This window comes from Tarenaya hassleriana, unplaced genomic scaffold (genome assembly GCF_000463585.1).
Source record: "Tarenaya hassleriana unplaced genomic scaffold, ASM46358v1 Cleome2, whole genome shotgun sequence".
Taxonomy (NCBI): Eukaryota; Viridiplantae; Streptophyta; class Magnoliopsida; order Brassicales; family Cleomaceae; genus Tarenaya; species Tarenaya hassleriana.
In genome coordinates, this window is record NW_010965372.1 from 5819648 (window position 1) to 5837261 (window position 17614).

At 36.5% G+C, this 17614-nt stretch overlaps 3 protein-coding genes and 1 long non-coding RNA gene across 4 annotated transcripts; 3 read left to right on the forward strand and 1 right to left on the reverse strand.

The window, feature by feature from the left end:
• Positions 1-1960: 1960 nt before the first annotated feature.
• Positions 1961-4955, forward strand: LOC104812533 (glucose-6-phosphate/phosphate translocator 1, chloroplastic-like). Its single transcript, XM_010539745.2, has 5 exons — positions 1961-2744; positions 3205-3430; positions 3564-3786; positions 4037-4250; positions 4664-4955. The coding sequence occupies exons 1-5, from the start codon at positions 2250-2252 to the stop codon at positions 4673-4675; spliced, it is 1170 nt and encodes a 389-aa protein (XP_010538047.1). The 5' UTR covers positions 1961-2249; the 3' UTR covers positions 4676-4955.
• Positions 4956-8949: 3994 nt separating this feature from the next.
• LOC104812534 (putative F-box/LRR-repeat protein At1g56400) lies at positions 8950-11093 on the forward strand. Its single transcript, XM_010539746.1, has 3 exons — positions 8950-9873; positions 10348-10521; positions 10683-11093. Exons 1-3 carry the CDS (start codon positions 8977-8979, stop codon positions 10980-10982), a joined length of 1371 nt encoding a protein of 456 aa, XP_010538048.1. The 5' UTR covers positions 8950-8976; the 3' UTR covers positions 10983-11093.
• A 1694-nt stretch (positions 11094-12787) lies between these two features.
• Positions 12788-14650, reverse strand: LOC104812535 (shikimate O-hydroxycinnamoyltransferase-like). The gene is made up of 3 exons (XM_010539747.1): positions 14540-14650; positions 13943-14376; positions 12788-13860 (listed from the first exon to the last, which is right to left on the reverse strand). Exons 2-3 carry the CDS (start codon positions 14369-14371, stop codon positions 12952-12954), a joined length of 1338 nt encoding a protein of 445 aa, XP_010538049.1. The 5' UTR covers positions 14372-14376; positions 14540-14650; the 3' UTR covers positions 12788-12951.
• A 1947-nt stretch (positions 14651-16597) lies between these two features.
• On the forward strand, positions 16598-17496 carry LOC104812536. Its single transcript, XR_771600.1, has 3 exons — positions 16598-16924; positions 16997-17112; positions 17407-17496. It is a non-coding gene; the product is annotated as an uncharacterized LOC104812536 (long non-coding RNA).
• Positions 17497-17614: the final 118 nt, after the last annotated feature.

The window sequence follows — 17614 nt, forward strand, 5'->3', positions numbered from 1 at the left end:
TTTAGATTTGGTTTCAAATGTAGTCATAGCTTAAAACGTAGTATTATCTGAAAATTTATTTATTTAATTTTCATGACATAAACCAGTAGTTTTATTATCATCATTCTTATAATCCAAATTAGGGTGATAATATATTTATGGTAATTTGTGACTGCATAATTTTTTACTTAGAATTATTTAAAAATTATTCATAAATATGTCAACTTGTAAAACATCATCAACAATAATGATTTAATAATATTATATTTGAAATTTTGATTTAGAAAGTTTTAGTAACTTTTATATATGTGTAGGTGGGTGGTAGTACAAGGCAAAACTAATTCCTGGAATGTGAAGTGAGACTATATTGAAGTAATATTAAAGCATGAATAAGTGAAAGTTACATTATCATTATCTTGTTATGATATTAAAAATTAAAACAAAAATACTACATAGATAAAGAGAATACTTTCGTTAAAATATTTTTATATATCATAAACTTTTAGTGGTTTTTTCAATATATATGTTACCCAAAATTTTGAAAAAAGTATTATATGAAAAATTAGTGGTAGTCCAATCAATTTATATGTGGTTAATGATTTTTTAGATGTTAAATAAAAATTAAAACAAATACTACATCGATGATGAGAATGTTTTTGTTAAAATATTTTTTATGTATCATACGAATTACCTCAAATTTTATTATTTATTTATATACTAATCAATTATATGTAGTTAATGAGTTTTTAAAGGATAAATAAAAATTAAAACAAACCTCATATTGATGGTGAGGTGAATGCTTAAATGTTTTCACCAAATTGATTCAAACTTTATTATTTATTATTTATGTATATGATTTTAAATTGGATTCTAATTCATTTATCAGTTAAAACAAACAAATCTAAATGTAATTGAAAATCATATATACACATTTATGGAATCCTCTTTTTTCTTTTATTTTTCCGACTCAAAATTAAGGTTAGAGGTAGACATGGATCGATTATGATAAATTTTTGAGATTTCCATAAATATTCGATTTTGTTATCTGTATCTGATCTGTAATTTTTGTTATACGTATTATGGGATATTTGCAAATATACGTGTGCAATCTAAAATATTATAAAATTTTCAATTAAAATTAAATAACAAACTCAAATATAAATAAAATATATAATTCATTTAATATAAACGATATTCACAATTTAAAGTTTATAATTTAAACATTCAAAATCAATTTACATACAAATACGATCGTAATCTATCAATCACAAATATATTTAAAATTTAAAATTCAAAATATTAAACATAATAAATTAATCTTAATATTCCAACGATTAAACATCTTAAATATCAATATATATAAAACATTTCTTAAAACTCTTTAAAAATATATAAATATTAATTATTTTAAATCTTCATACCAAATTATTTTTATATTTAATAATATTATTACAAAATATAGATCAGATTGTATATATCGAATAATTCGATTTTGATATCTGTATTCGATCTATATCCGATAAATATCTTAAAATAAATATTTGTATCCAATTCATAAACTTCGGATATCCGAATTTTTGTTTCGAATACACATCGAATAACAGATCGATTCAACTTTTTTAGATATTATGTCCACCCCTAATAAGGTGTGTATAAGAGAGGTATTCGTATTAAAATTCATGAAGTTGTCCAAATTTAGAATAAGGAAATTAATAACGCAATATTTCAACAACAAAAAACTAATACGTTGACCTATAAGGAAAAAAGGTTGAGAGGAAATTACCTTTATTTTTCTTATAAATAAAACATTAACCTTAATATTCCCCAACGTGGCGGCTTGTGATTGCTGCATGCGATCGCTTTTAAATAAGCTTGAGACACAGGATCCTTTTTCTATAATTAAAAAAAGATTTTTTAATGGTTTATGTTTGAAGAAACACTTCAAAGAGGTTGTAAATCAATATATCTCTCTTTATATGTGCACATATACTGATATACACACATATATACTTATTTCCTGCTCTACTTTTGCTCTTACATACCTCTCCTTCGCTACAAACCCAGCAAAGATCGGCTTTTGGATCGATCTGATCGCCCTTTCCTTCGTCCTGCTTCACGTTCCTGAATTCTTCTTCTTGTTTCATATTCTGGGTTCACCCTTTGATTGTTCCTCTCTTCGCGTGCTAGGGTTTTGATTCTGTCAAAGAGTTCTCTTTTTTCTGGGTTTAATTTTCTATTCGACGAAAAACCTCTCTTCTTCCTCTCCGGCGATGGTTTTATCGGCGAAGCAAACCATCGCGGCGAAGGTCGGAGTATTCGATCCGCTTTTTCGGCGTAACCCGTCATGCCTTTTCCGGCGATCTCCGGCCTCGCTGTCGTTTCCGGCGACGGAGCTACCGAAGCGAACAGCGTTGGCCGTGTCGAGGCCTCTGTACCTTTCGTCCCTCGTTCCGAGGAGGAAGAAGTCTCCGATGAGATGCGACGCGTACGAGGCGGACCGATCGGAGCCTCAGCCGATTGATGCGGCGACGGCGAAATCGGAGGCGGCGAAGCGCGTGAAGATTGGGGTTTACTTCGCGACGTGGTGGGCTTTGAACGTCGTCTTCAACATCTACAACAAGAAAGTCTTGAACGCTTACCCTTATCCATGGCTGACTTCCACACTGTCCCTTGCCGCCGGTTCGCTCATCATGCTCGTATCCTGGGCTACCAGAATCGCCGAGGCGCCGCAAACGGATTTCGAGTTCTGGAAGACTCTTTTTCCGGTAAGTGGGTTGGTGGGTTTTTTTTTTTTGGGTTGTTTGCTTGCTGAGAAAATTTTAAAAAAGGTTGGAAATTTTAGACGATACCGATGTTTACGATGTTGGGTATTAGGGTTTGGGGTCAGTTTCTGCTGATTTTGCAGGAATATGTGTTGCTTTTCTTTCTTGCTTACCTGAGTGACAGCCACAGTTTTGTCTGCTTCCCGAGGAAAACGGTGGAGAAGAAAGTGATGTTTTTTTTGCCGTCTTTGTTCGTATCTTGCTTCATTTGGCTGTGAAATTCACAAATTCTTGGCCACCAGTTAAAACTGAAAAGACCACCCAAGAATTCAAGGAACACGGACTTGAGCAGCTGAATTTGAATTGTGATTTCATTTATTTCTTAAGCTCTTGTAAAACAACACACCATCTAGATTTACACTTTTGGTTCTGTTCTAATGAAATCTTTTGCGATTTGGCAAAGGTTGCTGTGGCTCACACAATTGGGCATGTAGCAGCAACTGTGAGTATGTCAAAGGTTGCGGTTTCCTTCACTCACATCATCAAGAGTGGCGAGCCTGCGTTCAGTGTGTTGGTCTCAAGGTTCCTTTTGGGTGAAACCTTCCCCACCTCGGTCTACCTCTCCCTCATTCCCATCATCGGTGGTTGCGCTCTCTCTGCCCTTACCGAGTTAAACTTCAACATGACCGGTAATGTTCCAGAAGCTGAGCTGTAACTGAGTAACACATTGATACGGTTGGAAGTGAAAATTTGCTTGTGCTTGCTTAATTTAGAGCTGAATTAGGCTTCAGATATGGTTAGAGCTGAGATTTGTGGTTTCAGGTTTCATGGGAGCCATGATTTCCAACTTGGCTTTCGTCTTCCGGAACATATTCTCGAAGAAGGGCATGAAAGGAAAGTCTGTGAGCGGGATGAACTACTATGCTTGTCTCTCCATCTTGTCTCTCTTGATACTCACACCCTTTGCCATTGCGGTCGAGGGGCCACAGATGTGGGTTGATGGGTGGCAGAAGGCTCTCTCTGATATTGGACCCCAATTCGTCGCGTAAGTTCTCTAAAATCCTTATGAGGAAACAATTCTTCGGCTCTTAGTTTTCATTTCCTTCTGGGAGCTTTCCTCCTTATCTAGTTTTGGGTTTGACAATGGAAATTTGGATCACATGGGTCTAATTCAGTTATGTCCTAGATTTGGACTTAATTTTGTCTAGAACGATCGAGTCTTCATCTTATTGCTTAGTTCTTCAATTATATGGCTTTAGCTAACCGAACATGACACGGCGTGGCTGTCCTAACAGGTGGGTGGCTGCCCAGAGCGTGTTCTATCATCTCTACAACCAAGTGTCATACATGTCCCTGGACGAGATCTCTCCCTTGACGTTTAGTGTCGGTAACACCATGAAACGTATCTCCGTCATCGTCTCTTCCATCATTATCTTCCACACTCCTGTCCAGCCCATCAATGCCCTCGGAGCCGCCATTGCCATCCTCGGAACCTTCTTGTACTCTCAGGTAAACATCCCTTACCATCCCATACCACCCTTAAAAAATGAATTCAATCCCAAACGGATAAGAAACACGCATATTCATTTGGTCAAAAGCTGATTCTCCTGTCTCAGAAAACTGTCTCTTGGCTTCACTCCACAGCCACACAAAGCTCCCCTAGTTGTATTTCAATAAACGTCTTTTGAGATTACTTAAATATAATCAGATGGGTTCTGTCTGAATGCGGTCTAAAGTACTCAACTGTTATTAGATTCTTGGTCCAGGTTTTACCCTTCTTCTTGTCCTGTCCGAATGCAATCTAAAGCTAAGTACTTCACAGGGAGATCGAATTTCTAAGTTGGATAATTCTTCAATTTATGGTCTCATGGGAGCCAGTTCTTCAATCTTCCGTTTTCGTTTTTGTTTTTTTGGTGGTACAGGCAAAGCAGTGATCTGACGCTGCGGGAAATTGTCGAGGTGTGATTGATGATCAAGACCGGAAACAGTTCACTGTGCGTATGTGTGTGTGTATATATATATATATATGATCCCAATAATGAAAAGATGAGGATACGACGTTTGGATTTGGTAGGCAGGGTTTTTTTTTTGGGGGGTTTTGGCTTTATATATAATTTCCAAGAGACGAAAGAGTGGGGAGAAAATGTGTCCCCACTGAAAATAAGACTCGTTTTTCAATTTCGTAATTCAATCCTATTAATGCTTTTCCATCCAGTGTCTACTGTGTTTTTTTTTCCTTAATTTATTTTAAATGTGTGTGTGTTTGTATATATATATATGACTTTCAATTCCAATTTGGCCATGGATGATGCATCATGACTTAGAGGGTGATTATAATTGTGTTCTCGGAATGGGATAGAGGCATATTCGATGTGTGTATATATATACATATGCACACATATACACGCATGTACGTAAATGCCTCTTGGGAGTTGAGAAGGGTGGAGGTCGTAGGTACATCCATAGAATAAACCCATGGAAGATTCCTCAAGACCATGTTGCTTCCTTTTGCTTTACTTTATTATATGAAAATCCATCTTGTTTTCCACCGTGAATTTGATCGGTCCATATGTGTTATATGTGCCTCCTACATAATCTTCCATTGTTATTATTATAAAACTTTTTTGCACGTTATATCTATCAGTTTTTTTTTTTTCAAAAATCAATTGATAAACAAAGATAGTTGAAGTTATAAAAAAAAAAAGATGAAGCAATCCGAGAAAGATTTTTTTTGATAATCCGGAAGTTAACCGAACCTTTCGTCCGACTGCATTTTTCAGAGGAATGGAGAAGCTTATATGAATGTTTCTCTCTCAGTGAAAACTCGAACCGGATTAGGAGGAAAACTCTGTTCTTTACCGTTTTAGCCACCCAATTTTGGATCAATCAAGAAAGTTGTTCGTGCCCACTTAAAATTGAGCACATAATAAAAATAATAATAATAATAATTACATTGAACACATATAAAGGGATATCCATGTGTAAGTGGTCACGTTCCCTACATAGCACGAGGATTATATAGCATTAAGAAGAACCAATATTCGAGGACGGTGTTGTATGGCCATTGCCTCTTGTTAGCAAGGGAAGGGGAGTGTTCCGCATCGTACGGTCTAGTTTCCATCAAATTATCTCCACTGATTTGGAGCGGTTGCGGAACAAGCGATTGCTGCGTTCCGCCAAATTTCATAAGTTAGGATTTTGCGCGATGAGTTTGACAATCACCGTACGGTTTCTGCTTTGATTATGATCGGACTGGCTAATCCACGTATGACATTGGGACAGGACTAGAGGGGGAGATGACCAACAATTCTAAGCATAAAAGTTCTAGATGACTGTACTAAACAAACAACAGAAGAAAATATGGCTATGTGACTCATCTTCTATACGGCATAGTGGGCATTTCCTGCCAATCTAAAGGCCCCAGCGGTAGAGGCGGTCTGTGGTAAGGAGATGTTGTAGGATAGCTTGCCATTGCACTAAAGCAAATCGTGGTATATATAGAGAGACTGAACCATATTAAGGAGTGTTAAAGAACTTGAGGTGATGGCTCCTGATTTAGTTCCATGTGTTGGACGAGGAAAAACAATCTTTGCAGTTGTCTTCACCATGTCAGTACCAAGGCCATCGGATGAGATGGTAGCAGAGGTGATAATAACATTTAGTTCCTGGATACATTATGAAGAGGTTGTATTTTGGTAGACTAAGCAATCTAGCTAGGGCCCAGCATCCCAATGTAATCGATCAGAGGTTTGAGTCTTGTCCAATTATTAAACCAGAACCTAATATTCTTATCATTTCCAACACGGTCTGATGAAGCTCTAAGCAGTCTCCTTAATGGATATATAATAGCCTGCGTGCATTCCGAGAGAAGCGGCTTAACCGCAATGTGGCCCAAAACCCTATTCTCTTAGGAACGTTATGGTAAAACTAGACCACCCATAACGAGCCTGATTCCGTGAGTAATAACTAGATTAACTTCAGTCGGAAGACGGTATTAAATTAAGTCTTCAAATTTCCGCAAATCAAGACCGCCTTCCTTGCGGGATTTGCATATGGATTCCCATGAGATATGGTATGAACACGACATCAATGAGGAAGATTTCTAGAAGAAGGTGGCACTGAGACTGTACACGAGTTTAAAAGTATTTAGAAAGCATAAATACCGAACTCCAAGCATTGAATATGTCATAGACTCATAGATGACAACAGAGACGAGTTGGATTTTCCTAGCAAACGAGAGAAATCTAGTTGTCCACGATGCCAGCTTCCCTTTGATCTTCTCAATTAGTGGCTAGTAATCAAGTCGAGATAGTCTCCAAGGGCTCAGGGGATGCCGAAATATCTTACCGGAAGAGAACCTTCCTGCAAGTCGAGAGAAGAGCACAAATCGGATGTTGGATTTTGAAAATTTCTAAACATCCGTTCACAATGGTTTCCATGTTCAAATTTTGGATTCCACACAGGAAAAATAGATTAAGAAACCTAAATGAATACATCTTGCATGTAATAACAAAAGTGTAAATATACTAACATGTTTTGATCTAGAGACTTGTCACAAACACTAAAAATTACCGTTCTCGTAACTAGTCCACACTCACGGGTTAGAACGTCTGCTAAAACATGTATCTGGAGAGATAAAGAACAGAAGAGACGAAGGAGATTACATCGGCCACCAAAGGGATGACGACCACTCTCGGACTTGTTTGTATGCTTTTTCAGCTACACTAGTTGATACGTGTCATATACATATCTATACAAAATAGTCTAGGGCTTCACTAAACCACATAGATTTATTGGATCTAATTATATATTTAGAAAACTGAATTTTTCGAAACCGAACCAAATCGAAAAGAACCAAATGTAATAATCGAATGATACGTATTTTTCTAGAACCGAATAATTTGAACCGATAAAAAGTTGTATCGAACCCGAATCGAATACCGAACGTCATTGTTCGTGATAAGTTTTGAAGTATTTGCACTAGAATATTTGAAGATCATAAATTTTGGCTTAAGAAAGTTTTTCTAAGTTTGTCTTTTAATGCAAGTAATTCAACCTTTGCTTACTTTTTAAACAAGAGTGAGATCAAAGTGAAACCAAACTTCGTACTAACTATATCTCCAATAGAATCGAAAAAGTCCAGCTAAATATCCCCATATTTAGATCTATTTGAATTCAGGATAATAATATATTTTGTATATTTTTTTGATATTAGACCACCCAAATTTAGATTAGATCAAATTAAATTTTATTTATTACTTCTTTGCTAAATGACGCTTTTGCCTTTCCGTCATACGCTGCGTTTCTCTTTTTTCTTTTTTTTTTCTTTTTTTTTGTTAAAGACTGTGTTTCTCCTTTGTATCGGCCGAAATTTATTTCGACTCGATCAACCCTCTACACCAGCCAGAGTCTTCCATGTATATAAGGTTTTAGGACAAATATCAAGAAATGACCAAATTTACAATCCAATGGATGTATAGAAAATTCCCTTTGTTTTCCTGAACCATGGGAGCAAAACAATCAAACGTATCGTACGATTTAATTTTCATAAATATATTAATCCGTATATTATCTATCGTTCATTACTAATGTACTTTAGTTTTTGTAGTGAATGTTTTCGTAAATAAATCAAACTTATTTTTATATTTTGCTTCGTTTTCCCAGTAAAAGTATTTACGCAGGATTTTCTTTTATTTCTTCAAACGGTCTCAACGTATTTCATTTTAATTTATTATATTCGTCAATATAAATGTGAAGAAGAAACACACCAGGCAAAATCTCTCTGTATAGTAAAATAAAGAATGCATTATTGAAATAATGTATTTTATTTTGGTAAAAATTATTTAATTATTTTCCATAATGATGTATTTTATTTATCAGGCAACTTAAATACGTTTAGCAAAATCTCTATATAAAGTAAAATATCTACTATTCTTTAACATTATGTATGTAATGACGTAACACAAAAATTAATTACGCAGTAAAAAATTAATTAAATAAAACATTATTTATGGAGAATTTTTCATAAATAATCTGAAACTGTGTCGTTCTTCCACCCGTGCGAGTCCGAAGAAAGGTTAAAAAGAGACGGTTCCACAGTCAATTAAACAAAGAAACTGCCATTAACCCTAAAGGCACAACCTTACATACACTTATCAAAAAACAACACTTCTCTTGCGACTTGGTTGTTTTGTCTCCGCTGAATCATCACTTCATCGCTCGCCCTCGAAACCAAATGGATATTCCACAAGATCCAGACATGCTCTCGGGTATGAAGGATTTGCTTCTGATCATGATAATCTCTTACTTACCCTTCAAAGATGCTGTCCGAACGAGCGTGCTGTCAAAACGTTGGAAGAACCTGTGCTACCAGACGCGTAACGTGCAATTCAACGAGACGGATTTCGTCGACTTGTCGGCCTCTGAGGAGAACAAGTTGGCGAGGAGAGCTCTGTTCGTTCGGTTCATGTCCGAATGGGTCTCGTGGTTTTACGGCGACCGCATCGACAGTTTCGAAGTGAAGTTCTCGAAACCAGACGGATTCCAGGGAGAGATGAAATCCCTCATTAGATTCGCTGTCTCGAAGAGCGTCAAGAACCTTGTTCTTGATTTCTCCTGCGGCTCGGAGAATCAAGTGACAGCGATCGATCTGCCTTCCTGTGTTTACGAGAAAGCGAAACTAGAGTCGTTGAATCTATATGCATGTGGGCTAGTGGCGTCAAGTTTCAAAAACATGACATCACTGAAGAATCTCTCCCTAGGTTTTGTCGAACTAGGATCCGTCCAGTCCCTGTTGATGAACACTCCATTGCTCGAGAGCCTAACCCTCAGAATGTGTCGGAATGTGGACTTAGTTGAGTTAATCAACAACGAAAGATTAAGAGAGTTAATAATAGAGAATTGCGATTTTACCGGCTCGGCGTTCTACTTTGACGTGCCTTGTTTGGAGGTGTTCAAGTATTCAGGCGAATTTTGTCACATCGTGTTCGATCGGCTGAAGAGGAGGATGCAAGAGGTCTGCTTGGATTTCGGGCTAGAGACCGAGTTCGAGGAAACCGGGGAAATTCTTTGTAATATCCTCTATGATGTTGCATCCGCCACGACTTTGACGGTTTGCACTTATCTTCTTCAGGTCCGAAAACAACATCTATATCATTACTTTGCGCTTTTCTTGTTTGTTTTTCGGAAATTTCGGCTAGTTAGAACTATGATATATATATATATATGAAAGTTCGATCACTATCAGGCGTCGTTACTAGCGCATGCTTTAGTATATGTTCAAAGCATGACAGAAGATAAAAACATAATGAATAACGGCTTATATGTGGGTATTAGATCGAGGTACTAAATGACATTTAGTCCGTATTAAGGCTCTGATACCATATAGAAAAACGATTTTCTATATATTGGATACGATAATATTACAAAGTTATTCTACCTAGACATAGTTACAACGTTACGTACCCTTATGTGTATATATGGCATCACGGCGGAAGTTCTGTTTCTTACATCTAACGGTCTTCCGCGCCAAGTGATTTTTATTTTGTTCTGTCTCGTACTTCTAACGGTCAATTTGATTTTATTTTTTTTTTTGTTCTTTTCAAAGGAGGTTCCGAATGGTGAAAATCCGTTATCTCTGGACCGTCCATTGGAAACGCGATGTTTAACGTTGAAGACATCACTGTACCCGCACGAGTTCTTGGGAATCAGATTCATGCTCAAAAGCTGCTACATCTTGGAATCTCTTACACTCGAAATTGTTCCTGAAAGAATTTTGGTCGTAAGTTAATCAATTCAATTCATAGTAACACGTAATGTTGCTGAAAATGATTTAGGGTTTGGCGTTCAAATGGAATTGTATCGTTCAATAGTGAAGCGCTGACACATGAGTAAACAAACTTGTGTATTGTCTCTTAACATGGAAGTAAAGTTTTCTTACAGGACTATTATCCGCCGTTCGAGTTCGATCCGGACACTTTGTGGGAGGAGAAAATCATCTATAGATGCCTGAAGAATACCTTGAGAGTCGTCAAGATCAAAGGCTTTCGGGGAATCTTGTACGATCTTCGATTTCTGCAGTATCTCCTTCGCTTCGGCCGTGTATTGCAATGCCTTGAGCTTCACGTATCTCCCGATGTCGGTTACAATGAGAGGATCGTCGCCCTTGCTGGGGCTGACACGGTTAATCGACGGTTCAGGAGAGCTTCAAAGAATCTGGTAATTACAGTACACAATAATTGATCCTGCCATGATCCTTGTCTTACTGTTTCTGTTGTTATTTTCCGGGTTTGGAATTGTAGTCTGTTGTCTGTTTCTTTCCAAACTGTGTGTTGTTAAGACAAATCTTGTTGAAAGTTGCACACACATAGATTCATTTCTCGTTTTGAAATTCTTAGGTTTCTATTATCATCACAAGTGACGCTTCCTCCCAATTTTCTCAAAATGAAATCTTATTTTGCAAATGCCAAATACGCAATACACATTTCATCATCAGATTTCATAGAAAAGCTTCTTGAAGAGTTCAATGTGTTGAGTCTCTAAGCACATATAGAGAGCCAATCCATCCTCTTCTTTTGAAGAAACGGGCCGAAGATATGTTAAACCTTCACTCCTTATGCTTGGCGCCCTCAGCGAATTGGTGATCCCCACTCGAAATCCGCCGTTAGAATCGGTATATGAGTCTAGCTAACGAAACCCACATTAGGGTTTTGATATGCTAACTTCACCGATACACCATCCGTCACTTGCTTGTCGTGCAAACAAGTGATCCCTGATCTTACGTGTTCATCCTCTATCTCCTTTATAGCCTTCCGGATCCGACCATCCGTGGAAGAGAGATGCTCCTAGAGAATATCGTCAGAAAATGCGGTCGGAGCTAATGTGATATAGATAACATTTGTAGAAAAGCTCCCGCGCGTGGCAGCGGAGGTGGTAGCCTTGGCCGGACATTCACCGGGAAGACAAACGTTGTTTTCTGGTCGTCCACGTGCTTTGCAGGCGCAACGCCACAAGTGGGCGGCAAGAGACTGGTAGAGGCTGTGATTCTGGCGATTCGCGTTTGCGTTTGCCTTGTCCTTCAAGACATTCATCTGTTCAACGGGGATTTTCAGATAAACCGTGGAAATATCAACAGACATTTGGTGGGGTTTCCGGTGGCCAAACACCGCATTAGGGTCGAACTCAGGGTGCTTGATAGACGGTAAGGGTCGATCGCTGATCAGTGTGCGGTCGTGTATCGGGTCATCGATGGACCGACCACGAGCCGTATCGGCCCACGAAACACATTCCTCCACATTCAAAATACGTCACGTTGCAAATGCATGAGAGATAAGAGAGATCATCATGAAATAACATTTCTTATACTTAAAATGTATGTATGTGTCTGCGATGAAAGAAATAATTGCATTTAATGTGGTAAATAACTACAATTAACTACTATAAAAACATTATGCATATTTATATCTAATTAAATCAATTAAATCAAAGTATCCACTCAAGAACATTTATCTTTTACCAAAAGGTCACTAATCTTTGAGCTTTTGTTTTTCCAAGTTTTGTTTTTTAAATCTCGATATATTTCCAGAATACTTTGTCTTAACCTGAAACAATTTTGTGTGAAGTAAACATACCCTTTGGAAAATGACTAGAAATAATCATGTAAAAACCTACACACAGACACAAAGAAACACGAACAAACATATGTGTATGTGTATCATAAAAAGGGTGAGAGAGAGAGAGAGACTGAGAGAGAGAGAGAGAGAGAGAGAGATGTGTGTACAGACCTCGAAGATGAATAGGGTTCTCCGAAGTTACAATACACTGCGACAATAATGTGTTTCAGATGAGGCCAGTGACATATATGGTTGAGAGAGTTAAACAGAGATGGTGCGTTTTAATTCAATCGGATATCGTATGATTTTGGCAGCCTGTACCGACACTGACGTTTATGGGTTTTTTCCCCTAATGATTTGTCTTATTTTAAGACCGTTCACTTTAAAGCAACGAGACAAGGGTTAAATGTTTGAGATACTTAAATATGCCCGCTATACAGATTAAACCATTTTCTTATATATTATCAATTCAAATCATTTATTTCTTCATAGATAAATGATACACACTACACTTAATTTAATAAACAAACGTGCACTAAGAAACCCTCCAAGAAATTCCCCATATGATGGATCACACGAAATCATTTATTATAGCTTCATCAAATGTCGTAGACAAACTTCTTGAAGAGCTCCATGTGTGAAGCCTCCAAGCAAACGTAGAGCGCCAAGCCCTCCTCCTTCGTAGGAGCGGACAGAACGTAGATTTTGCCTTCGCTCCTTATACTGGCCGGCCCAGTGTAAACCGGAGGGCCCCAACCGAAATCCATGGCGTACATCGGCATCTGACTCCAGCTCACAACACCGAGATTAGGGTTTCGAAACGATGACCTACCCGAAAAACCATCAATCACTTTATTGTCACGCAAGTAACCGATCCCGGATCTTATATATTCGTTGTCTTTCTCCGTTATTGTCTTCTTTATCCTACCCGCCGTGGAAGATAACGGTTCCTTCAAAAGCTCGCCGGAAAATGCTGACGGAGCTGACATCTGGATGGCATTTCCGTAAAACTCTATTGGAACAGGTGGACACAGCCTAGGACGTGCGTTTACAGGGAAGACAAGTGATGTCTTCTGGTCATCTGGATGCCCACGTGCTTTGCACGCGCAACGCCAAAGGTGGGCAGCGAGTGATTCATAGGCACTGAACTTTTGGTCGTGGGCGTCTGCATTTTCTGCGTTTGCGTTTGCGTTTGCGTTTGCCTTGTCCTTCAGGGCATTGATATGTTGGGTGGACATTCTGAGATACGCAGTGGAAATATCAACGGGAGCTGGATTAGGGTTTCCATGGCCGAAGATGGCGTTAGTGTCGTACTCAGGGTGTTCGAACTTTGGAGATGGCAAGGCTTGGTCACTGATCCATCTACGGTCATGGATAGGTTCGTCGATGGGCTGACCCGGAGCCGTTGTTGCCCACGAGTTGAAGAACTGCACAGCTGATGAACCGTCCGCTGCCCAACGGTGCTGTGTCATCGCTAGACACATTCCTCCGCATTTGAAATATGTCACCTTCGGAACATATCAAACATTATTCCAACTATTTACATATACACTAATGATTTCTTGTAAAAAGCAAAATTCAATAACATACCTTAACGAGGATTAAGGGGAAGGAAGATATGTCCTGAGAGTAATCAACGGGTTGAATAAGAGGCCTAAACTTGGAGACAGGACCAGACTCCCCAATATCTAACATCTCATCTAGAGTACAATCGGCTTCAGCCACCACAAAGGTCACGCCTTTCGCGTTACACTCGATCTGAGCCCGACCATTCTCGTCTTTTCCAAGCCTACCAGCTCCAGGATAGAAGTGGACAAGGACTTCACTCAGAGACTGCTTGAGGATCCTAGTTATGTCATCCCTGCTCAATGGATGTGTATCCATGGCCGCCTTGAAGAAATGGACGGTGTTGTTGTGGATATTCGGGAAAAATAGATCGATTTCGGACAGCCAGAGAGACCCTCCAGGCGTGTCTTTGGCCGGACGCACCACCGTTGTCTCTTTAACGTTAATCTTCATGGTGTCTACGATTACCAAAACTTGTTAAAGGATAATATAATAACTTTTTTCTCTCTCTTCAAAACGGGACTTATTCGAAAACCCATTTGAAGATATATAACTCTAATAAATGATATCCAATAACCCTAACGTAACTCTTTATCCATATAAGTACATTTTAAACTTTACCTAATTGGCTTGAGCGAGAGGCGCAACCGGCGACGAACACTAGCTATTGGATATATAGTTAGAACATATAAAAGGTTGTCGGATTCCAGCATATATATATATAGGAAACCAAGTTTGTGTGTGCATAGAGAATTATGAGGTGGGGATATGGTTTACGTAGGAGACATTTCGAAGAAAGATACACGTCTGACGTGTGTGGTTTGAGAACGTTCAGAGACGGTAGGGTAATGTCAAACTTGGCGTATTCAACATGGATAGGGTTCGATTTCTACCCGACAGTTTTTGTAATAATCCACTGGCCAACCAAAAAAAAAACTCATTAATTAGGTTCATTCGGGTTTAATGAATTATTGGTTTGGATTGGGTGTAATTCAATAACAATAGTTAAATGCATTGGAATAACCTATAAAACTCATTTTAATCCAATAAACCCATTTAATCACTTTAACACTCAAAATTCATTTAATCACTTTAATAATTCAAATTCATCTTAAAAATGGATAATAAAAAAATCAACTAGATTACTATCCTATTTTTATTTTGAGGACTCATACACCCCTGAAATTTTTTGTTCCCTAATTTAAAATGGGGATATCACAAAAAAAAATATGAACTTTTTAAAATTTAGGAAATAAATACATTAACTTCTAATTTTATATAAAAATACACAAATTTTGAAATTTTGTGCGTATACCCCCAAAAACACTACATTAAATTATTTTTTTGTCTGGTTGCATGCGAGAATCTTAAAGTTGTTTATTTTTATAAGTGGATTTATACGAAAAAATTCAAAATTCATGTGTTTTTATTCAATATTAAAAGTTTATTTATTTGTTTGCCAAATTTAAAAAGTTCATATATTTTTTGCTATGCTCCCAATTTAAAATATTAAAAAATAATTTCACATACACAATTTAATATACTAAATTATAATTTTTCTATCTACATTGAAAATCAATAAAAAATATAAAAAAAAATCAAATTAGATTACGTAATATCAACATCTACAAAATATAAATTAAATAATATATATAAATAAATAAAAATTAAAATTCAATTTTTTTATTTGCATTGATCCAAATTTATTTCGAATCAATTCGATCGATTCGGATAGAATCAATCCGTTTTGATTCATTTCGAGTGGAGAATTCAATTCGAATCAACTCATTTCGAATCGATTCATTTTGTTTCGTTTCGAGTTGAATTCGATTTGTATTAATTCGTTTCGATTCTGATCCAATCGATCCTTCTGTTTTATTTCAATACGAATTCGATTTTTATTATAAAATTCTTATTTTAAAAAATATTTCGGTTTTTCGTTTATTTTTATATTTGGTTTAAGTTCAATTTTTTATTTTAAAATAAATTTTGTATATTCTATTTTATATCAAATTGAACATATTTTATTTGTTTCAAATTAATTCAATTTTAATTTTAATATATAAATATATCAATTCTATTTATAAGTAAATTTTAAATAATTTTTCAATCAAAACTAATCAATAACTAAAGAATGAGTGGATTTAATGGATTAAAATCTATTAAATTATAAAATAATTTTAACTCCAAAAAATAATCCAAATATAAAAATAAATGAGTTGGATAGCCCAACCCAATTTGATATCTATATACCTATCTCATTCAATTTTGTGGTCCTCGTTCTGTGTGTTTAATTTATCGGCCTGTAGCTACGGTCCCCTACACTCGTGGCTGCTTCGTCTACAGCCTTGATTTTGCTATATATATACACGTCGATTTTCATAATATTTTGTTAACGTAATATTTAGCTTAAATTTTTATATAAATAAAAATGGTCAAAATAAATAATGGAAATACAAAGACTTTTTTTTTTAAATTTAACATTTTTAGAAAAACAGAAATAAAAAAGATTTAAGTGAAAAATTTGTTTTAAATAAAATTCGGAGAATTATACTAGTAAATATATATATCAATATTATTTTTTATTTATTTATATTATTTTATAATGCAAATGTTTATATTATATTTATTTAAAATTAAAATTTATAAAATTTATAAAATTTTATTTTAATATATTTTTATATAAATTATCGGACATCACGTGTAGTAGCAGACGGATTTAGACCCGATTTGTTGAGAAAAAAAAAATTCATGCAATCATTTTGAAATCTCCGAAATTCAATCCGATTTCATCTAATTTCATATCGCATTTCTTCAAATTCGGCAATAAATGGCTGCCTTGACCAAGTTCAAGTTGCAATAATGAGTTAGCTCCATTCTCTTATTTTACACGCAAACGCAAGAGCGTAAGCGGCGACGACTCGGCGTGGCTCGCTTACGTACCACAAAAAAACGTGCGATGGAATACCCATGGCTTGTGGCCCATCAATCCTCGTATAGGGCACGGTAAAGGAACTTCTTTCTGATGGGATAATTGGACTCCTTTCGGTCCCCTTATCCAATTTATTGGCTTAGCAGGACCATCGCAATTGGGGGTTCCCACAAATGTTTATGTGGCCGATATCTATCGAGATTCGGTTTGGCTAGTCCCCCATGCCCGTAGTGAGGTGCATCTCCGGTTAACAACTTTCTTGGTAGGATTACATATTCTTCTCCACCTGTGACCATGTGATCCGAAATATAGTATGATCATATGTTTATCTCATTACTCATAACGTTAAATTTATGTTGTTTTAATCAAATGATTAGTAAGATATACAAGGTATGAACACAATGAATTAGTGTGATCACCATAAATTAAACATTACTAAAATCAAAATGTGACCACACTATATTTTGGATCACATGGTCACAACTTGAGAAGGGTATGTGTTGAAGTAAAAATAACAAAATAAATATATTTTTGATATAATGCATGTCGGAGACAGTCCGACAGTTGACCAAACCAACCAAAAATGCGTGAAAAGAAGGAAAATTAATGGCGAGGCTAGATCGTCCCGGTTTTCAGGCAGACCGACCCGGTTTATATACATGTTATTATTGTATTTTATTTTTATTAATATTAGTATAATTTTTAATATGTTTTTGTTGTTTTTATTATTTAATATCATTAAATAGTAGATAATTGATGATATG